The 23,486-nt window shown below is 37.9% G+C and overlaps 1 protein-coding gene and 1 long non-coding RNA gene across 4 annotated transcripts in view; one reads left to right on the top strand and one right to left on the bottom strand.

Moving 5' to 3' along the window:
* Positions 1 to 17,480, bottom strand: part of LOC143677312 (uncharacterized) — a 92,682-nt gene extending 75,202 nt beyond the window's left edge. Inside the window, exon 1 of the long non-coding RNA XR_013172504.1 lies at positions 17,105 to 17,480. This is a non-coding gene — a long non-coding RNA (uncharacterized LOC143677312). The remainder of the gene's footprint in view (positions 1 to 17,104) is intronic.
* TAF1B (TATA-box binding protein associated factor, RNA polymerase I subunit B) overlaps positions 17,087 to 23,486 on the top strand; it is a 109,751-nt gene continuing 103,351 nt past the window's right edge. The window contains exons 1-2 of one of the 3 annotated variants that reach the window (XM_077153153.1): positions 17,087 to 17,308; positions 18,631 to 18,729. In XM_077153153.1, the coding sequence (XP_077009268.1) occupies positions 17,291 to 17,308; positions 18,631 to 18,729 (117 nt within the window). In that variant the 5' untranslated portion in view covers positions 17,087 to 17,290. Of the gene's footprint in view, positions 17,309 to 18,630; positions 18,730 to 23,486 lie in introns of those variants that run through there. The other 2 variants (XM_077153150.1, XM_077153154.1) reach the window with 2 other exon arrangements.

Below are 23,486 nucleotides of genomic sequence, written 5' to 3' on the forward strand. Positions count from 1 at the left end.
GCCCAGCTCTCTGACTTGGATGCTCACCCTTTACCCTCCAACCACACTGGCTTCCTTTCTATCTCAAACCCATGAGGCTCAGTGTTGCTTCAGGGCGTTTTCATTCTCCTTAGACTATAGTCCTCCATATTCTTGCATGGCTCTCATTCCATTCCCGTCTTTGCTTACCTGGCCCTTCTGCAGAGAGGTCTCCTTAGTAACCCCATGTCATGGATTAAATTAATTTTATTATTTAGCTATAAAAAGGAATGGAGTGGGCGGGCCGCGGTGGCTCAGCGGGCAAAGTGCTTGCCTGCTATGCCGGAGGACCTCGGTTCGATTCCCGGCCCCAGCCCATGTAAAAAACAAATAAACAAACAAAATACAATAAAACAAGAAAATGTTTAAAGATGTTTCCCTTTCTTCCTCCCATCCTTCCTTCCTTCTCTCTGTCTTTCCTTCCCTTCCTCCCTCTAAAAAAAAAAAAAAAAAAAAAAAAAAAGGAATGGAGTTCTGATAGATGCTAAATTAAGGCCCCATAAGAAAGCAGGAAATATTCAACTTCCCCATTTGGAGAATTTCTGATATTCTTGCAAGCAGTGGGGACAACCAAATCAAAAGGCCAAGCCCTCAGTCATGGGGTTTGCCCTATGAAACTTATTCCTGCAAAGGATAGATTCACTTACTTAAAGTTATGCCTAAGGGTCACCCCCAGAGAACCTCTTTTGTTGGCAGGTGTGGCCTCTCTCTTAGGCCAACTCGGCAGGTAAACTCACTGCCCTTCCAGCTACATGGGACATGACTCCCAGGGGTGTAATTCCTCCTGGCAATGAGGGACAGAAATCCCAGGATGAGCCAGGACCCAGCATCAAGGGGTCAAGAAAGTCTTCTTGACCAAAAGAAGGAAGAAAGAAATGAGACAAAATAAAATTTCAGTGGCTGAGAGATATCAAATAGAGTTGAGAGATTATCCTGGAGGTTATTCTTATGCATTATATAGATAATCCCTTTTTAGATTATGGTGTATTGGAGTGGCTGGAGGGAAGTAACCCAAAACTGTAGAGCTGTGTTCCAGTAGCCTCGATTCTTGAAGACGATTGTATAAAGATATAACTTTTACAATGTGACTGTGAAAATCTTGTGTTTGATGCTCCTTTTATCCAGGGTATGGGTAGATGAGAAAAAATATATAGATAAAAATAAATAAATAATAGGTGGAACAAAGGGTAAAATAAATTGGGTATATGGAAATACTAGTGGTCAATGAGAGGGAGGGATAAGGTGTATGGTATGTATGAGTTTTTTCTTTTTCCTTTTATTTCTCTTTCTGGAGTGATGCAAATGTTCTAAAATATGATCATGTTATATATGTAGAATGGAATGATCATATGTTAAGGATGTTTGTGTTTCTTTCTTGTCATATTTTTTAAAAAATTAAAAAAAAAAAAACAGATCGATACTACCTGAAAAAAAAAAAAAGATCATGGTGATGAATACCAACTATGTGATAATATTGTCAGCCATTGATTGTACACCATGTATAGAATGTATGTGTGTGAAGATTTATCAATAAAAATAAATATATTTTGAATCATGGTCCTGCAATGATGTGTTCAAGCCCTAAACTCTGCTCCTGTGGGTGTGGACTCATTTGTAAATAGGATCTTTGGAGATTTTATTAAAGGTGAGCCAAACTGGATCAGAGTGGGCCTTAATCCAATCGACTGGAATCCTTATAAGAAGAGGAAATGTGGACAGGTGGGGAGAGGCAGAGATTGAGCTACGGATTGCCCATAAGTCACCACCGAAACACTACAGACTTCAGAGAAAATGATCCAACTGACATCATGATTCTGCACTTCTAAGTGTCCAACACTGAGAAATAAATCCCTAATTTTTAATGCAACTAGTCTGTGCACTTTATTACAGCAGTTCTGGCAAACTAGGATATCCCACTGAAGTTCTCGTGGCTTTCCTCCACTCCAGTCACCCTGTATGTACATTCTGTGTTGTTCTTTTGTGGACTCTTTTTTTTGCAGCATTTATCACCCTCTAAAATTATATCGTACATTTATTTGTTCTCCCCTTCCTGCCAGGAAAAATGTGGCTGAAATAATAGATGAGAAATATTGTTGCAAATTCTGTTGCGAGACGTAGAAAACATCACTGAAAATTTAGTAGAAACAATTATTAGAACAAATTGCACAGGATAGAAGTCCTGCTATACAGTTGGGGGAAATATAGATGTTTCTAACATGTCTCTGCTCATATGCTAGATTTTGCCTGAATAATGAAATGAGAAGATACACCAGGCGACATGTATTCTTGATAGTAAACCACTATTTAAAAATAAAGCAATGTTTTGTAGTAAAACTGTGTCAGTATAACAACTGAAGGAGCAGCTGCTTCAACTAGAATAATAAAAGGACTCTGGGAGAAGATTACAGGCAGGGCCATGTGAAATTTCTTCACGGCATCAGTCACCTGATAGGATGTGGCAGCAAGAGAGGTTGAAGGCAGGAGGGTGCAAAATGCTATAGGATGTCGCAGATGTAGTTAATATTCTAAAAACAAGATCTTTTACATATAGTGGAATCATTACCATAATCTGTACTGAGATGGTGAATAACCATGAAAGTCTTTTGTTCCACACAGAAAATTGTTGGCAAAATACTTAAAAGACCTGTCAGACCTACAAAGGACTACCTTTTATCCTTTTAAACAAAAAGGAAAGTATTCCTGTGATGACAAATAGCTGTCAGTAGGCTACTACATGGCCGATATTTTTGAAAATATGAATATACTTACTTTGCCCTTTTGAGATAAAAGGGATGTTTTGACAAAGCGAGCAACTGACTCTGGCTAATTGGATGAGTTGACTGGTCTTATCTTTCTATTACTAATCACGAACATTACGAGCTCCCCTGATGTTGCCTGGCAATTCGCTAAATTTCTGATTTATCTCTACTATTTCTAACAGATATTTCACCTTTAATCTCCCTTCAAACCTCCAACACTCCTTTCCAATCACCACCATCAGCTGAGGACTTGCTTCCAGTATCATTAGAAACAATCAGAAGAGAACTTTCAATGTGTTCCCACTGGAACATCCACCAACTCACCTGCCTGCCTTCTATCTTCTTCTTTTCTGGTCCTGTTACAGGTTAGTTGTCTATGCTAAGCCAACCTCTCCAGCTGTTCGCTGGATCTCATCCCCTCGTACTAGCACAATGATATCCCCTGATATCCTTCCCTTTCAGTATGGTATCATCATTTTTCTCATGCTAAGATTCATTTCCATCAGCTTACGAACATTTTAAAGAAGCAAATAAAGAAAAAAAAAACAAAGAAAACTTTCTTGACTTCACATTTCCTACTAGTTATGGCCCCTCTGTTCCTGTTTACAACAAAACTCTTTAAAATAGTGGTCTACACTCTTCTTTAATATCATTCTTTTTGAACCATTCTTTGAGACTTTCATCTTAAACACTCCCCTGAATCAGTTCTTGTCAAGTTCATGGCTCACTCCCATGTTGCTGAGTCTGATGGTCACTTCCCCCAGTCTTCATCTTTTTTTTTTTTTTTTAATTTTTTTATTAATCAAAAAAAAGAAAAGAAATTAACACAACATTTAGAAATCATTCCATTCTACAAATGCACTCAGTAATTCTTAGTATCATCACATAGATGTATGATCATCATTTCTTAGTACATTTGCATCGATTTAGGAAAAGAACTAGCAAAACAGCAGAAAAAGATATAGAATGTTAATATAGAGAAGAGAATTAAAATAATAATACTAATAATATATATATATATATATATAAAGGAAAAAGAAAAAAAACAAAAACAAAAGATACAAACACACAAACACACAAACAAAAAACCATATTTCAGGTGCAGCTTCATTCAGTGTTCCAACCTAGTTACATTACACTTAGGTATTATTGTGCTGTCCATTTTTGAGTTTTTGTATCTAGTCCTGTTGCACAGTCTGTATCCCTTCAGCTCCAATTACCCATTATCTTACCCTGTTTCTAACTCCTGCTGGTCTCTGTTACCAATGATATATTCCAAGCTGATTCTCGAATGTCGGTTCACATCAGTGGGACCTTACAGTATTTGTCCTTTAGTTTTGGGCTAGACTCACTCAGCATAATGTTCTCTAGGTCCATCCATGTTATTACATGCTTCATAAGTTTAGTCTGTCTTAAAGCTGCATAATATTCCATCGTAGGTATACACCACAGTTTGTTTAGCCACTCGTCTGTTGATGAACATTTTGGCTGTTTCCATCTCTTTGCAATTGTAGATAATGCTGCTATAAACACTGGTGTGCAAATGTCCGTCTGTGTCTTTGCCTTTAAGTCCCTTGAGTAGATACCTAGCAGTGGTATTGCTGGGTCGTAATCCATTCTGCCATTCTATGTCTTTTGATTGGGAAATTCAGTCCATTAACTTTTAGTATTATTACTGTTTGGATAATATTTTCCTCTACCATTTTGGCTTTTGTATTATATATATCATATCTGATTTTCCTTCTTTCTACACTTTACTCCATACCTCTCTCTTCTGTCTTTTCGTATCTGACTCTAGTGCTCCCTTTAGTATTTCTTGCAGAGCTGGTCTTTTGGTCACAAATTCTCTCAGTGACTTTTTGTCTATAAATGTTTTAATTTCTCCTTCATTTTTGAAGGACAATTTTGCTGGATATAGGAGTCTTGGTTGGCAGTTTTTCTCTTTTAGTAATTTAAATATATCATCCCACTGTCTTCTAGCTTCCATGGTTTCTGCTGAGAAATCTACACATAGTCTTATTGGGTTTCCCTTGTATGTGACAGATTGTTTTTCTCTTGCTGCTTTCAAGATCCTCTCTTTCTCTTTGACCTCTGACATTCTAACTAGTAAGTGTCTTGGAGAACACCTATTTGGGTCTATTCTCTTTGGGGTGCGCTGTACTTCTTGGATCTGCAAATTTAGGTCTTTCATAAGAGTTGGGAAATTTTCAGTGATAATTTCTTCCATTAGTTTTTCTCCTCCTTTTCCCTTCTCTTCTCCTTCTGGGACACCCACAACACGTATATTTGTGCGCTTCATATTGTCATTCAGTTCCCTGATCCCCTGCTCAAGTTTTTCCATTCTTTTCCCTATAGTTTCTGTTTCTTTTTGGAATTCAGATGTTCCATCCTCCAGTTCACTAATTGTAGCTTCTGTCTCTTTAGATATACCATTGTAGGTATCCATTGTTTTTTCCATTTTTTCTTCTTTGTCCTTCACTCCCATAAGTTCTGTGATTTGTTTTTTCAGATTTTCTATTTCTTTTTTTTGTTCAGCCCATGTCTTCTTCATGTCCTCCCTCAATTTATTGATTTGGTTTTTGAAGAGTTTTTCCATTTCTGTTCGTATATTCAGCATTAGTTGTCTCAGCTCCTGTATCTCATTTGAACTATTGGTTTGTTCCTTTGACTGGGCCATATCTTCAATTTTCCGAGCTTCATCCATTATTTTCTGCTGGTGTCTGGGCATTTGATCAGATTTCCCTGGGTGTGGGACCCAGCTGGTTGAAAGCTTTTTCTGTGAAATCTCTGGGCTCTGTTTTTCTTTTCCTGCCCAGTAGGTGGCGCTCGTGGCGCTCGTCTGTCTGCACAGCAGTCGGCCCGGGAAACCGCGCGTGGAGGCGGGGGTCGCTGGCCGCCGCGGCTTGGGAGAGTGCCGGTCCTAATTGCCCAGCTGGCCCGAAACGCCAAGCGTGACGGGAGGGCCCCGCTATCCAACGTTCCCAGTCAGACCGGGGAGCCACTGCGTGGAGGGGACCCCAGTCGCCAGCCGCCCCGGCCGGGAAAACGCGCGCCCCTCCGGTATCTCACCGCAGCAGATTCTCCCTGCCCGTTCAGCTGTTCCAGAATGGGGTACGCTGTCTTTTTGGTCTCTGTCGTGACTCCGGGAGCTGTTTCGTATTGTTTCTGTTTCTTTAGTTGCTTTTCTGGAGGAGGAACTAAGACCCGCACGTCTTACTAAGCCGCCATCTTCTCCGGAAGTCCCCAGTCTTCATCTTAGTGCCGTTTTCAGGAGCTTTTGACAGTTGATCACTTCCTCCTTTTGACACACTTTCTTCACTGGGTTTCCAAGACACCATAAACTGCTGGTTTTCCTTCTATTTCATTGAGCATTCATTCTCACTCTCCTTTACTGGATTTTCTAAACATTGGAGTTTAGAAATCTTTTTTCGCTCAGTACTCTCTCACACCTTGACCAGGCTTTTGACTCCCATATTTGTATCTCCAGTTATGACGTTACCCCTGGACAGTAAACTCATCCTTTCAACAGCATACCCAACATCTCCAGGTGGATAGCTAATATGCATCTCTAAGTTCAACGTATTCCAAACCAAACTCTTAACCAAACTCAATCATATAACTACACATAAGTCTTTCCCTTCTCAATAAATGGTAACTGAGTTCCTACAATGGTTCAGATCCGAAACCTCCCAGTCATTCTTAACTCTTCTCTTTCTCTCACACTCCACGTCCAATTAACCAAGAAATATTTAAGCTATCTACTTCTCATCAGCAACACCACTATCACCCTAGGTTGATTCAACATCACCCCCCCCCAACTGGATTATTTCAATAGCCCCCTAAGCAATCTTCCTGCCCTCACCCTTGCCTATTCTCTACACACACCCAGGAGAATCTTTCTAAAACAAGAATCAGATCCTATACCCCACCTCTATTCTTCTCACTCAGAACACAATCTGGTGTCCTTACCATGATCTATGGCCCTTCATTATCTGGCCCTGGCTCCCTTTCTGACCTCATATCCTCACCACATAACTCTTTTTTGAGAGCTACCTTACTATTTCAAGGTTTGCACATGGAGTGCCATCCCCCAGATCTCTGCCTGGCTGGTTACCCCACTACTTTAAGGTCTCTGCTGAAATGTCACCTTTATCAGAGAGGCTTTCTGTGCTGCTTTGAAGCTGTTATGTACTTCAGAAAAGGCCATGTTCTTTTAATCCATTCCTGTGGGGGCAGACATTGTGGGTGTGGGACCTCGTGATCAGATTGTTTCCTTAGAGGTGTGACCCACCTGTTTTAGTTTGCTAGAGCTGCTGGGATGCAATGTACCCAAAATGGAATGAATGAGATGGCATTTTTTTTTTTTTTTTGGAATGGCTTTTGAATGGTCTTTTAAAAAGGGAATTTGTTAAGGTGCAAGTTCAGAGTTCTAAGGCCATAGAAATGTCCAAACTAAGGCATTCAGAGAAAGATACCTTAATGCCAAAGAAAGGGCCAGTGATATTCGGGGTTTCTCCCTCAGCTAGGAAGGGCATGATGATGTATGCTAGCTTTCTCTATTGGCTTCTCGTTTCATAAGTCTTCTCCAGGGGTGTTTTTCTTTCATCCTGAAAGGTCTCAGCTGTGTGGGCTCTAAAGCTTTTTCCAAAATGGTTCCCTCTTAAAGGACTCCAGTAAGTGACCCCACCTTGAATGGGTGGACACACATCTCTATGGAAACCATCTAATCAAAAGTTACCACTCACAATTGGGTGGGTCACATCTCCATGGAGATAATAAAACAGATCCCACCTAACAATATTAAATTAGGGATTAAAGAACAATGCTCTTCTGGGATACATAACAGTTTCAAACTAGCATACCACCCAATTAAAGGTGAGTCTAACTTTTTTTATGGGAGTCCCTTATAAGAGGATAACGGACAGAGAGAGCCCAGAGTTCAGAAAGAAACACCCAGAGAGGACGCACAGATGCTCAGAAAGAAACACCTAAAGAAGCTTTACGAATCTGGGAGCAAAGGACCAGTAGACACCAGCCACATGCCTTGACAGCTAGACGAACCTCAGGTTGCTAGCTGACAGAGGAACCCTGGATGCCAGAAGTCTTTTTTCAGAGAAGGTATCTTCCTCTTGAGGCCTTAATTTGGAAATTTTCATGGCCTTAGGACTGTTAATTTGTAAAGTAATAAATCTCCATTGTTAAAAGTCAGTCCATTTCTGGTATATTGCATTTTGGCAGGTTTACCACACCAAAACACCTTCTCAGACCACTGTGTCTAAATTAGCAACTCCCACCTCATTTATTCTCTATCTTCATATCTAGTTTTATTTTTCCTCCTAGCAACCCTTTGCCATTTGACATACTCTATAATCATTTGTTTTACTGAGGCTTTCTATTATTCTTTTGTTCCCCCATCATTTAACCTTGCTTTAATCTTTATTGTTTCTCTTCTTCTATTTGCTTTGGGGTAAGTTTGCTGTTCTTTCTCAAGTTTTTCCTGGTGACCAATTAAGTCCTTAATTTTTTCTCTTTCTTTTTTTTTCTATATATTTAAAAAAAAATTTTCCTTGCTTTTTTTTTTTTAATATAGGCATCTAGGGCAATAAATTTCCCTCTCAGCACAGTCTTTGCCACATCCCATAAGTTCTGATGTGTTACATTCTCATTATCATTCATCTCCATATAGCTACTGATTTCTCTAGCAATTTCTTCTTTGACCCACTGGTTGTTTATGACTGTGTTATTTAATCTCCATATATTTGTGAAATTTCTTGTTCCTTGGTGGTTATTGATATCTAACTTCATTCCATTGTGATCAGAGAAATTGCTCTGAATAATTTCAATCTTTTTAAATGTATAAAGACCTTTTTTGTGCCCCAGCATATGATCTATCCTGGGGAATATTCCATGAGTACTAGAGAAGAATGTATATCCTGATGTTTTAGGGTTTAATGACCTATCTATGTCTGTTAGGTCTAATTCATTTATCAAGTTATTTAACTTCTCTATTTTCCTTGTCGGTCTTCTGTCTGGTTGTCCTGTCTATAGAGGAGAGTGGTGTATTGAAGTCTCCTACTGTTATTGTTGAAACATCTATTGCTCCCATTTGCCAATGTCTGTTTCAAGTACCTTGGAGCTCCTTGGTTGGGAGCATAAACATTTATGATTGTTTTATCTTCTTGGTCAATTGTCCCTTTTATTAGGATATAGTGCCCTTCTTTGTCTCCTATGATGTCTTTACATTTAAAGTCTATTTTGTCTGATATTAGTATAGCTACTCCTGCTTTCTTTTGTTTGAAACTCATGTTGAACATCTTTTTCCATCCTTTCACTTTCAATCTCTTTGTATCCTTGTGTTTAAGATGAGACTTTTATAAGCAGCATATAGCTGGATTATGTTACTTAATCCATTTTGCCAATCTGTATCTTTTCATTGGTAAATTTAGTCCATTAACATTCAAAGTTATTATTAAAAAGGCACTTGTTGAGTCCACCATCTTATACTTTGGGTTTTACTTGTCAAATCAAAATTTTCTTTTCCTTTTTTCTCTTTTTATCCTTTAAGTTACCCTTAGTGGTACTCTTCAATTCTGTGCCCTTCTCCAGGCCTCCCTCTCCTGTCTTTCTTTTTTTTCATCTTGCAGAACTCCCTTTAATATTTCTTGTAGGGACAGTCTCTTGTTGACAAATTCTTTCAGCATTTGTTTGTCTGTGAAAATTTTAATCTCTCTCTCAGTTTTGAAGGACAATTTAGCTGGGTACAGAATTCTTGGCTAGAAGTACTTCTCTTTCAGGATCTTAAATATATCATACCACTGCCTTCTCACCTCCATAGTGCCAGTTGAGTAGTCTGAACTCAGTCTTATGTAGTTTCCCTTGTATGTAGTAGATTGGTTTTCTCTTGTCACTTTCAAGATTTTCTGCATCTCTTCATCACTTGAACGACTGATTAGTATGTGTGTTGGGGAAGGCCTATTTGGATTTATTTTGTTTGGAGTTCATTGAGCTTCTTTGACTTATATATTTATGTCCTTTATTAGTGTTGGAGAGTTTCCCCCCCTTATTTCTCCACTAGTCTTCCTAGCCCTTTACTGTTTCCTTCTCCTTCTGGGACACCGATGATTCTTATATTTGTGCACTTTGTTTTGTCCATCATTCCCCTGAGATCTAATTCAAAATTTTCCATCTTATTTGCCATTTGTTGTTTTGACTGTTTGAAATCAGTTGTCCTGTCCTCTAGTTTACTTATTCTTTCTTCCGCCTCTTTAATTCTGCCATTGTGTGTCTCAAGTATATTTTTTATTTGGTCTACAGCATCTTTAATCTCCATGATATCTGCTATTTTTATATTTATTCTTTCAAATTCCTCTGTGCGCTTTCTTAGTGTCTTCTTGGTCTCCTTCATGTCATTAGTAATCCCATTTATTTTATTTAGTAGAGCTGTGTGAACATCTTTGATTAGTTGTTCCAGAGTCTGTGTCTCCTCTGGTGTTTTAATCTGGTCATTAGGCTGGGCTATACTGTCTGCATCATGATATGCTTAGTGATCCCCTATTGTCTTTGAGGCATGTAAATATTGTGATAGGTTTACTTTGGAAGTTGATTTCCTTCAGCAGTCTAAAGCTTTGTATTTATGGGATGGATGTGGAGTAGGATGAGGGGCATGGGGTAGCACACAACACTGTGGTGATGCATTGCAGTGCAATTTCCTAATCCCTGTCTCCCTGTCTATGTGTTCCTGAGAGCTCCTGGTTTCTGTTTGGAAAGGGGTGTTAGGCTGTTTGCACCAGCTGGATGGTTCTCTGATTCTCTGCCTTTCGGTTCTTCAGCTTTTGCAACCAGGGCCTCCTTATGTGGTGTAGAAGACCCTCCCAGATCACTTACACCCTGGAATTGCTGTATCCATTGCCTTCCCATCCTTCTCTAGCTGTTCCTTCAATTATTTGTTTATCTATTCATTAGATGTCTCCATGAGGTAGAGGTTTTTTTAGTTAATTGCTTTATCCCCTGTGCCTAAAACAGTGTCTGACATATGTCAGGCACCCATGTGTTAAATGTGTGTAAAAGTAACTGCTTTTTTTTTTTGAAGGAAGTCATGTTAGGGAGGGAGCATTTTGGGAATGGATGTTTGCAAATGATTCTATTGTTATGAAAACATTTGGTGTGTAATTTGGTGACCATCTTTTCTGTAATACCACCATTAAAAACAAGTATTAAAAGAACTTGATATTCTGGGTGGGCCACGGTGGCTCAGCAGGCAAGAATGCTCTCCTGCCATGCCAGAGGACCGAGGTTCGATTCCAGGTGCCTGCCCATGTAAAAACAAAAAACAAAAAACAAAAAAAACTTGATATTCTAAAATTGATTTTATCGATGAATGTACAACTGTAATGATACTTTGAGCAACTGATTATATACTTTGGATGGATATATCAATTTATCTCAACAAAATTACATTAAAAGAGAAATAAAAGAAATTGAACTTAGAAATAGAACTACAAATAACTGTATTACACAGGAAGGTTTTAAAAAATAGTGAAGCCTTTGATTATATTACATTTACTAATATTTTCAGCGAAAGGAATGTTATTTATTCTGTTAAGAAATAAAATAAATTATTAAATGTTTTAGAATATCTCATTTTAATTCTTCCATTTTGTGTGTTCTATAATATGTTATACTAGGACAGTCCAACCTGTGTACAATTTATAAATAAATATATGTTCACATAATGGGGAGGTGTACTCAAATGTTTTTCTGAAATGTCTAGAGCAGAGGTGTCAGCTTAGATCTGCTTTAGGCTTTTGTCACATCCTTATTCTACTTTGAGAACCAATTTCTTTAGCTTGTCTGCTGGCATACAACAACATCAAAACAATAACTATTTAATTGAGTCAAGAATTTGAGCTGAACTTAGCTGGGTGGTTCCACCTAGCATCAGCTGGTGTCATTCACTAGACTGCATATAGCTAGTGGATGGGTCCATTGGAAGACCAAGAAGGTTTTACTTATGTGTCTGACACTTCTTCCCTCCTTTATGTGGCTTCTCCATTTCACATGAGCTAACACGTCCTTCCTAGGTAGTTGGACTATGGCAGCTGGCTTCCAAGGAGGATCATTCCAAAAAAAGCAAAAGCAGAGGCTAAAAAAGCATTGCCTTGGAAGTTACACAGCATCACTGAAGTGGCATTCTGTTGGTCAAAGCTGATCCCAAAATCAGTCCAGAGAAAATAGACCTCACCTTTCAAATGTGAGGAGTGAAAAAAGAATTTAAGGCCATTTTTAATCTAGCACAGGCTTCCTTTACACATAATTATGTTTGTGAAATTCATCCATGTTGTTGTTGTTTGTAGCAGGTATTCATTCTTTTTCACTACTACTATAAAGTATCCTAATGTGTGAATATATAACAATGTGTTTATCCATTCCCCTGTTGATGGACATTTGGGTTGTTTGTGATTTGGGCTATTATAAATAAAGCTTTTATGCACATACTTGTACATGTAAGCCTTTTGGTGAACATATGTGTCATTTATCCTGGGTATATACTTAGGAGTGCAATTGTTGAGCCATAGCATGTATTTAGCTTTACTTACAAACAGTTTTCTACATTTACTTTCTAAACTTACTTTTAAACAGCTTTTTAAAATGCTCTTATACAATTATGTATAAGATCCAGTTTACCCACATTCTTGCCGAACCTTGATATTGTCACTTTTTAAAATTCTAGCCATTCTGATGGGTGTGTTGTGTTATTTCATTGTGATTTTAATATGCATTTCTCTGATGAGTAGCGATGTTGAGCACCTTTTCATATATTTATTAGCCATTTAGTTAGCCTCTTTTGTGAAATACCTGTTTAAGTGTTTTGTCCATTTTTAGTTGAGTTGTTTATTGTTTTAATTGATTTGTAGGTATTTAGTATCTGTTATGGATAGAAGTCCTTTCTTGAATATATGTATTGTGGATATCTTATCTTAGTTTTTGATTTGGTTTAACAATATCTTTTAATGAACTAGAGCTCTTAATTTTAATGAAGTACAAGTTAGCAATCTTATTTTTCATGGTTAATGCTTGTTTAAGAACCTTGGCTTGCTCCATATCATGAAGATATTCTATGTTGTTTTCTAGAAACTTTATGATTTTATTCATCACGTCATTCTATGATTTATTTCAAATTAATATTTGTATAGAGTGTGAGCAGGGGTCAATATTTTTTTCTTATCAATGCTCAACTGATACAGTACCATTTATAGAAAAACCATCCACTCCCCACTGATTTGTAATGGCACCTTTGTTGTAAATCAGTTAATCTTATATGTATTTAGGGGTCAGTTTCTGGACTTTCCATTCAATTTCATTAATCTTTTTCTTTAACTTTGCACCAATACCACATTGATTTTTTAGCACTGCTCCCATAAACACTGGTGTGCAAATATCCATTTGTGTCCCCACAAATGGATTTCAGGATTATATGACAACCCTACCCCTAGCCTCCTGTGGAATCACCACACTGCCCTCCAAGGGGCTGCAACTCTCATTTTCCCTACTGACAATGAATAGGTACATCTTTTTTTCTGCATTTTTTTCTAGCACTTGTTTCTCTCTGTTCGTTTTTAAACAGTTTTATTCACATATCATAAATCCAACTTAAGTATAGAGACATGATGTTGCCACCAGAACCTATACGAAGACACTTCTTTTTCTTCCACAGAGAATCCATACCTTGCCCCATGCCCCTCCTTCTTGGCATTTAGTTTTGGCATAATGCCTTTGTTATATTCAGTGGAAGCATATTACAGTGTTACTGATGACTACAGACCCTAGATTGCATTGATTGTACTTTTTCCTGTATACCATCTGTTCTAGTTTGCTAGCTGATGGAATGCAATATACCAGAAATGGAATGGCTTTTGAAAGGCGGAATTTAATAAGTTGCTAGTTTACAACTTATTAATTGGGACTAAGGCCGAGTCCGAATTAAAACAAGTCTACACATATGTCCAATCAAAGGCATCCATCCAGGGAAAAACACCTTGGTTCAAGAAGGCTGATGAAGTCCAGGGTTTCTCTCTCAAGTAGAAGGGCACATGGCGAACACAGTCAGAGTTCTTCATCTGCTACCTCCTTCTCCTGGCTTCCTGTTTCATGAAGCTTCCCGGGAGGCACTTTTCTTCTTCATCTCCTAAGGCTGCTGGCTGGTGGACTCTGCTTCGTGGTGCTGCAGCATTCCCTGCTCTCTCCAAATCTCCCATTCTCCAAAATGTTTTCTCTTTTATAGGACTTCAATAAACCAATCAAGACCCATCCAGATGGGTGGATACATGTCCTCACCTAATCCAGTTTAACAACCACTCTTGACTAAATCACATCATCCGGGGAGATGATCTGATTACAGTTTCAAACTACAGTATTGAATAGGGATTATTCTGCCTTTATGAAATGGGATTTTGATTAAAACATGGCTTTTCTAGGGTGCATACATCCTTTCAAACCAGCACACATTTTCAACATCTTGCAATGTGGACCATCATTTGTTCTCCCTCATGCAGAAACGTTTTTTATTTGCACATTTAATCACTGTCATTGTCCCCTTTAGTCATTCCTAAATTATGTCAATTCAGTCTTTATCTACCTTTCCTTCTGGTTTCATATGTGCCCCCAGCCCTTCTCCCTCAATCATAATCACATTCAGCTTCATTTAGCGTACTTATTGTTAGGTCGGGGGAATAAGGGAGGGCTGTAAGGCTGGAATCATGAAGTCACTCCAGAACAGGAGGTGAAGGGAGGTGAACCATTACAATCAAGGTCCTTGAGCAGCAAACATCTATTCACGGACATCTAACCACCCGCTGCTCAACCCGTTAGCATAATAATCCTTTGTTTAATATGCTGCCCCTTTCATGTCATCACCTAACCCCTGCCCTTAAAAACTGCACTCGCCAAAGCTCATGCGGGGACTCACCTCCGTCCCTCTTGGGTTCGGTGAGCTCTGCCCCTGAGTGCAGCCCAATAAAGCATGCTCATTTACAATCCTTTTGTCTACTTTCCTTTCTCTCAAATACCTCATATCTTAAAACCTTTTACTTATATTATTGTGCTACAGTCAGGTAGTACTGTGCTATCCATTTCTGAATTTTTACAATCAGTTCTGTTGCACAATTTGTATTCCTTCAGCACCAATTGTCCAATCTCTATCCTATTTCTATCTCCTGATAACCCGTGTTCTTAACTTTAACCCTCAAAGTTCACTCATTAATGTTAGTTCAAATTAGTGAAACCATACTGTATTTGTCCTTTTATTTCTGGTTAATTTCACTTAGCATAATTTCCTCAAGGTTCATTCACATTGTTATATGCTTCATGACTTTATTTTGTCTTACAGCTGCATAATATTCCATCGTATGTATATACCACAGCTTGTTTAGCCACTGGTCTGTTGACAGACATCTGGGACATTCCATTTCTTGGCAATCAAGAAATAACTAACTTTTACAGAGGAGGCAAACTGAAGTAAGTAAAAACAGAAAACAAAACAAAGTAAAATAAAATGAAAAATGTGATTAGAAAACCAGGTCTGATGCAACAACTTGTGTTCTTTTTCAAATATCTCATCCATGCTATTGAAAGCCAGCAAGAAAAAAAAAAGGCCGGTTAAGTACTCCCTCTCCTCATGCCTCCCTCCCTGCAAGCCTGATCCCTCCAGAAAGTGTCTCTTTTCTCAACCTTTTCTTCCATCTTGCTCTGCATCAAAATGCACCTGTCCCATGCACCATCTCTTCAGGCCCACAGTCTCTATGTTCTAGGTGATGAGGCAGAGATTGTGGTAAAAAAAGAGTCCTACCTTCCTGGCAACATGGGACAGAGATCCTGGAATGAGCTAAGACTCAGCATCAAGGGACTGAGAAAAACCCTAGAATGAGCTGAGAATTAACATCAAGGGATTGAGAGAACCTTCTTGACTAAAGGGGGAAGAGTGAAATGAGACTAAGTGTCAATGGCTGAGAGATTCCAAACAGAGTCGAGAGGTTATCCTGGAGATTATTCTTACGCATTAAGTAGATATCACCTTGCTGTTCAAGATGTAGTGGAGAGGCTGGAGGGAACTGCCTGAAAATGTAGAGCTGTGTTTCAGTAGCCATGTTTCTTGATGATGATTGTATAGTGATATAGCGTTCACAATGAGACTCTGTGAATGTGAAAACCTTGTGTCTGATGCTCCTTTTATCTACCATATCAACAAAAGAGTAGAACATATGGAATAAAAATAAATAATAGGGGGAACAAATGTTAAAATAAATTTAGTTTGAAATGCTAGTGGTAAATGAGAGCAAGGGGTAAGGGGTATGGTATGTATAATCTTTTTTTTCTCTGTTATCATTTTATTTCTTTTTCTGTTGTCTTTTTATTTCTTTTTCTGGATCGATGCAAATGTTCTAAGAAATGATGAATGTGCAACTATGTGATGGTATTGGGAATTACTGATTGTATATGTAGAATGGAATGATATCTTAATGTTTTGTTTGTTGTTAATTTTTTTTAATTAATTAAAAAAAGAAAAGAAAAGAGTCCTAGGCTTTTGTGAAAATTTCAACATTGAAGAACTACTATGTTGAAAATTTGGGTATCCACAGAAGGCCTGAGTCTGGTGGGAGAATATAACTGCACTTTCGGTGAGACCCCAGTTGCCCTCAGATTCTGTATTGATGCCTTCTTCATGTGAGGGAAAGCTGCAAGGAATCCACCTCCTCTGATGGAGAAGAAACTGAACAGAAAAGACAGCTTGTGGAAGACGTTAAAAGACTCACTGAAGAAGAGAGAAAATATGACATGATATCCCTGCTTCTGACTCCCTCACTCGCTCTCTCTGAATTTTATCAGGCAATTTCAGATGCAGTATTCCGCTTCAATATTCTGTGTCTGTCTGTCCCTCTCTCTTTAAACGTATACCTGTAGGTAATACCAAGATCTGTATGACTATCTCTTAAGATAATTTTGTTTTGCTTTTAATAGTTGGATAGATTTTGTCAGTCAGCGAAGATGCTGTTTTGTTTACTAAATAAAATTGGCATTCCAATTGCCTCATTTCCCTTATTAAAAAAAAAAAAAAACCCAGTAAGGGGTGGAGAAAGGAAGCCGTGCATTGTGAGCGCGGGTAGCTCTAGCTCTGGAACTTGGCCCTCCCTAGCCTCCCTAAGTCTCGCAACGAAAAAATGGGTCCTGTAAGGCACCACCATTAGAACGAGGCGTGATTGGATTAGTTCGGCAGCAGGCCCCGCCCAATTGTTTATTGGCTGGTTTTAGTTAGCAAGACTAGAAGCGCCTACCGGATTTACGCAGTTTTGCCCCCAGAGCTTGTCCAGGTTTCACCGAGGCCGCAGGCACCCGGAACCCAAAGCCAGGGCTTCCTGTTTCCGGCAGGAGGGCTGCACTATCCGCTCCCGAAAGCTGCGCTCCAGACCCGGTTCATAGTGCCCGGCGGCGGTGGTGGCGGCGACGGGGGCGGCGCCGTTATGGACCTAGAGGAGGCGGTAAGGAGGCGGTGCCGCTGGCTGCCGGGGCACAGCTGGGACTGGAGCGGAGTGAGGCTAAGGGGAAGGGGTTGGAGGATGCTAAGTGGCTGTGAGGCAGGCCGCCGAAAGTAGAGGGGCGGGCCGGAAGGATGCGAGGCCGGGAAACGGGCCAGGGTTGGCGGGCGACTCGAGTTCTTGGGAACGAGACAGGAGTTTCAGGCTCAGCGAGGTTGTGGGTGCAGGCAGGGTGGTTTGTTTGTGATATGGGTGTGTTTAAGGAGGAAGATGAGGTTGTGGGTTTTGTGGGGAGGCCACCCACATGGCGCATCCTTTGTCAACCGGACCACCCACAAGTTCCCATTGATGCTGTGGTGGGGGAGGGAGGGGCAGAGGCTGGAACCAGAATCCACCCAAGTAACCCCTGCAGATCTCTCTGGGAATCCTCGCCTCGGTCTGGTGCAGTGATTCCAAATACCGGTTTGCGGACACCCCAATGTTAAGGTAGTTATCAGCATGGGGTCGTTGAAGACTTGACCACGTTGTCAGAACAATTTTGCTTTCATTTTTGACATGCCTCATAAAATGCTGCATTCTTTAATGGTGTCGACGAAGTGTTAGGTCTTCTTATCAAGAATAATAAGTTGTGCAACACCTAAGACATTAGGAATCAGTGATTTAGTGTCAGTCAGAGTTAGGTCTTTGACGTACAGAAGCAGTATGATGATAGAAGGCCTTACTCATAATAGCTGCTCAATAAGTGTTCATTGATTGATGAATGGTTAATATACATTAATAATTATAACTCACCATTAGCATGTATACTCTGAGTAGGGATCACGTAGGGATCACGTCTGTTTCACTCACCATTGAATCCCTAGCGTCTAGTAAAATGCCTGATACATTTAGTTATACTCAAATAACTATAATAGTTGATACTCATTATAATTGCTGAATGAATACAATGAAACTTGAAACAATTCTAATAAAAATCTGGTTTCTTTGTGGTGAGTGTGTGTTTTTAGGGACCTGAAGGAGGTTCCAAATGATATGCTATTTCTATGTTTTAAGTCTTCTCTATACTTAAAGCTTGCCTTTTTTTCATTCAGTGTTTTCAAGGAGTTTTATTTACTCTTCTCTGTTTGCAGTTTTACCCTTACCACCTTTTCTTCTTTTTCCTCACACTATATATATTTTAGAAAAGAGTTTGATTTGCTTTATACTGGTTCAGAGACTGAATTGTTATTCGCCTCTGATTTATTTTTATTTCGATGATTTTCATTTATAAAATGTATTAAGTGTAATTTGTTCGTTAACACCTTTTCTATCCTCTTTTCCTATAGAAAGAGTTCAAAGAACGCTGTACTCAGTGTGCTGCTGTCTCTTGGGGCCTTACCGATGAAGGCAAATATTATTGCACTTCGTGCCACAATGTTACAGAAGTAAGTAATTGATGTATCATTTATGAATTCGTTTGCTTCAAAATTGCAGTTTCAGCCTGATATATAACACAGTTCCCAAAGAATATTTATTTTTATCACTCATGAAATGTGAAAATTCCAAGAAATGTAAGTAGTCTTCAAGTACTTACACACGGGTTAAGGAATTTGTGAATTAGATTTAAGGTGAGTTTTTAAAATTAAGTTGGGCCACACTTTTAAATGATTTTCTGATTCGGCATTTAAGATTTAAGGGGAAATAATTGAAATTGTACTCAGAAGATGATACATTTCTATGTTAGTTAATGCTTAAGAGCTTTTAATATGCTTCATATCATTTTATTTTTGTACAGTACCTTACAGATTACAAAGTGTTTTCTTATCTCATTTCTTCTTCATAGGGAACTGTGAGATATGTTATGTGAGTATATAGATGAAGCATCTAGGGTTCACAGGATTTGAGTGAGCTTGCTAAAGGTACCAAGTGTGAAGTGTCTGAGCCAGAACTTGAGCATGAGTCTTCCTTACTCTGGGGTTCTTTTCACCCCACCACACCTGCCTCTTAAAATAGAAATTATCATGCAGTTCTGTGTGATCTTGGTGAACGGGGAGCTCTTGGTCCTGTTCTGGTTTCACGCTGTAAGAGTAACAGAACCAAAATAATCAAAGGTGTGGACAGCCTGCTAAAATGCAGGACTCTGTTGAAAGGGATTTGCTCCGAGTCTACAGAGGCAAGATGGAGCAAATAATCACATTCACCAAGTAAGCTTAAGAAAGACAAATATGGAGCAGATAAAAGTAAATGTGTAGACTTCTGGGCAAGATGAAGTCCCTGGGACCATATTTATTTTCCTACTTGAAACAGCTGCAAACCTGGGCAAAATATATGAAACAAGTAAAAAAAAAATGTTTTCTTTGAGAAAAGTGGTTAATTTAGCTGGCAGCTCAATTGCACAAGTGCTTTTCCTTGAGACAATTGTTGTACTTCAGTCTTCAGCTGAAGGGCTCGTGTGTACTTCCCATGTGTTCACACATAGTGTTAAAAAGATTTGTTCTTGCTTGATGAAATTGTTGGGGTGATGGGCATGCTAATTATCTTGATTGTGTTGATGGTTTCAAGGACAGCTCATCAAATTGTACGCTTTATAAATATATTCCGTTTGGTGCCTCTGCCTTGATTTGTGTTAAGTCTCTAGCGATTTTACTTACCATTGTTTTGCACCAGCAGTGCAAATGTAAACATAATGAAGAAACATGATAACTAAATGGACTGTTTACTGTCTGCAAAGTCAGTATACTATTTTTGTAGAAATTGAGCTATATTAGCTAATTGCTTCTTTTATTTCTGCATGTGATAATGTTTCTATTTGTTTCTGTCTGATCAAATCTGCTTCAAAAATTTTGTAGCTTGAAAGTCCTAATACCACTACCTTGCTCTACATGTGAAAGATTGTCAGCCTGCATGGGGTAACTTGGGAGGAATACTGACTGCTTGAAGATAGGCAGCATGTTCCTATAGGTCAAGAACCTAGCTCAGTGCCTTCCACACAATAGACAAAGTGGTGCATTGAACAGTGATTACTCTTTACTTCATAGTAGTCCATGAGAAAACAATGTGATTGCTGCTTCTTGAGGTTGTGTAGGCTGGCATTGTTGAAATCCATTGGGTGGGGCAGACAGGAGAGTGGCTGTTTAGACAATATTTACATGGATAAAAGTGGAAGTCATAGGTTTAACTTTTCCTATTTTCTGCCTCCTTCATTCCCTCCAATTTACTCTCCATATAATTCTTATAGCTCTAGATATGTTCTACAATCTGGAAAAAGGCTTTCTGAGTTTGGAAAGGAACCAAATGTTATATTTTTATCCAGGAAAAAATTTCTTGAAGTATTAAATCTAGTCATTTAAGGCGACAGATATTTTTGCAAGTATTTCATGGGTATTTTTTTATGAGCTTATTTTATTTTCTTGGAGTAGTTGTAGGCTTACAGAAAAATCATACAGAAAGTACAATTCCTGTATACATTTCATGTGTATTTAATAAAGGTGTATGCTAGAATTGTGTAAGTTTAATCAATTTTTATGATTATAAGAACAATATATATTATAGAAAATTTGAAGATGAAAGCTAAAATTACCACCAGTTACAACACAGATCATTTTAATAGCTTACTTTGTCTCTTTTTTTTCCTGTGTGGGTGGGGAGAGTGAATATGTGTATTATTGAATCTTCTTTTTTAAATGATGTAAGTGTTTTTCTGTTATTCTAAACATTTGCAGACAATTTTATTTACTGTGTAAATATTCCACAGTATTGCCATTCAATAACCTAATTAATTATATATCTGTTTTTGAATGTTAGGTTTTTCTAGCTTTTTTACTGTTTTACATTTTGTGTGATAGATTTTAAGCCTTTTTTTCCTGCCTGCCCTTTATAAATTTTACCTGTTTTTGCTGAATATTTACTTTTGTATTTATTCTGACATGTCTTGTGTACTCGTTGTGGCTAACCTTGTACACTGGAATTACTTTCAGTATTGTTCTTGTGACTAGAGAGATGACATTCCAAAAATCCAATTGTTACAGACACATCTTTTCCTTTTATTCTTAATGAGAGCTGGATAAATTTCATTCCAAACCCCTAAATTTAGAAAATACGTAATTGTCTCCTGTTGGTTAAAAATCTTGACCTTTCTTTCAGTGTTAAGGGTTAAGTTTTATTTCTTTTGAAATACGACAGATCTGTTTTTTCCAGAGAGCCTCTCTTTGATGTTATTTTAATAAGCAGTTTCACAGATGTCTGTACCATCATCTGTGTTACAAATAAATAGTTTTCTCATTGCATGGAAATTTCTTCATAACCTTTTGTTATATTTGTTTAAAAAAGATGATTATTAAATATATTCAGCAGTAATGGCAGGCATAGAGATTTCCCTTTTCTGATTGTAAATCTAATTGGTGTATTCTGTAGAACAGAAGAACAAGGAGGATGTGCTAAAGCAAGGAAAAGGCATATGCCGAACAATGTATTTGCAGTTTGTCACTGACCTGTGTATTCAGTATGAGTGTGTTTAGATACTAATGACAGAACTACCAAGTTTATGATTACTAGACTTGACAATGCTAGTTCATGTTACCAACTTTGGCTCAGGTTACAAAAACTATGACAGAACTATCAAGTTTATGATTACTAAACTTGACAATGCAAATTCATCTTACCAACTTTAGCTCAGGTTACAAAAACTCATTTTCTGTGCTGTGTTTGTTGAATTATTTGCAATTATTTCTAAAGATTAATTTTAACCTCCCAGGGTTGTTCATATGTCTGTCAACAAAGAGAAACAGCAAAAGTTGATTAACGATTATCACCCTATAGCTCTTTTTAAAAAATTAATGCCTAACATTTATTAAAATTAAAAAAAAAATTTTATTCAGTAGGTTTTAAAATATATATATATATATTTTATTGGAGAGGTTTTGTGTTTAGGAAATGATCATGTGTAAAATACAGGAGACCCTTATCCCATCACTACTAACATCTTGCATTGGTGTGGAACATTTGTTACTATTAATAGTAGAGCTATTTTTTTATGATTGTACCATTTTTTAATAGTAGTTACCTTTATTACAATTGAAGTAAGATTATTAAAATATCTCTAACATCCATTATTTATATTAGCTGTATATTTTTTTCCTATATACTACCTCTTTATTATTACCACATTGTATTAGTATCAAAAATTTGTTATAACCCATGAAGGAACATTCTTATACTTGTATTGTTAACTATAGTCCACCATCGTCAACACCAGGGTTCATATTTTATCTTTTAGTTTCATCATGTGTTTTATCTTTTAGTTTTTATTCTAATGATATATATATATATACTAAAGATTCCTCTTTTGATTATATTCACATATAGTTCAGTCCTTTTGGTTACACTCACAATAATATGCTACCATCATCACTAATCATTTCCAAACCTTTACAATCTGCCTACATAAAAATTCTGTACAAGTTAAGCATCCATTTCCCATTCTCTAATCCCACTCTATCTCCTGATAACTTGTAGTCTAGATTCTAACTCTGTGAATTTTGGTTCTTACAGTTAGTTCATAGTGAGATCATACAATATTTGTCCTTTTGTGTCTGACTTATTTCATTCAATATGATATCCTTGAGGTTCATCCATGCTATTGCATGCACCAGGACTTCATTCCTTCTTATAGCTGAATAATATTCCATTGTGAGTATATACCACATTTTATTTATCCACTGACAGGTTGATGGATATTTGAGGTGCTACCATCTTTTCACAATTGTGAATACTGCCACCATGCACATTAGTGTATAAGTATTTGTTTGAATCCCTACTTTCAGTTCTTCTGAGTATATGCCTAGGAGCAGGATTGTTGGATCATATGACAATTCTGTATTTAGCTTCCTGAGGCACCAACAAACTGTCTTCCAGAGCAGCTGCACCATTTACATTGCCACCAGCAATGAAGGAGTGTTCCTAGTTCTTGGCATTCTCTGCAGCACTTGTAGTTTTGTGTTTTTTGTTTGTTTGTTTGTTTTGTTTTTAAGAGTAGCCATTCTAGTAGGTATGGAATGATATCTCGCTGTGATTTTGATTTATATTTCCCTGATAGTGATGTTGAGTATCTTTTCATGTGCTTTTCAGCTGTTTGAATATTCTCTTTAAAAATGTCTATTCAGATCTTTTACCCATTTTTTTACTATGGAAATTAATTAGCTTA

Source organism: Tamandua tetradactyla, chromosome 3, assembly GCF_023851605.1.
Source record: "Tamandua tetradactyla isolate mTamTet1 chromosome 3, mTamTet1.pri, whole genome shotgun sequence".
Taxonomy (NCBI): domain Eukaryota; kingdom Metazoa; phylum Chordata; class Mammalia; order Pilosa; family Myrmecophagidae; genus Tamandua; species Tamandua tetradactyla.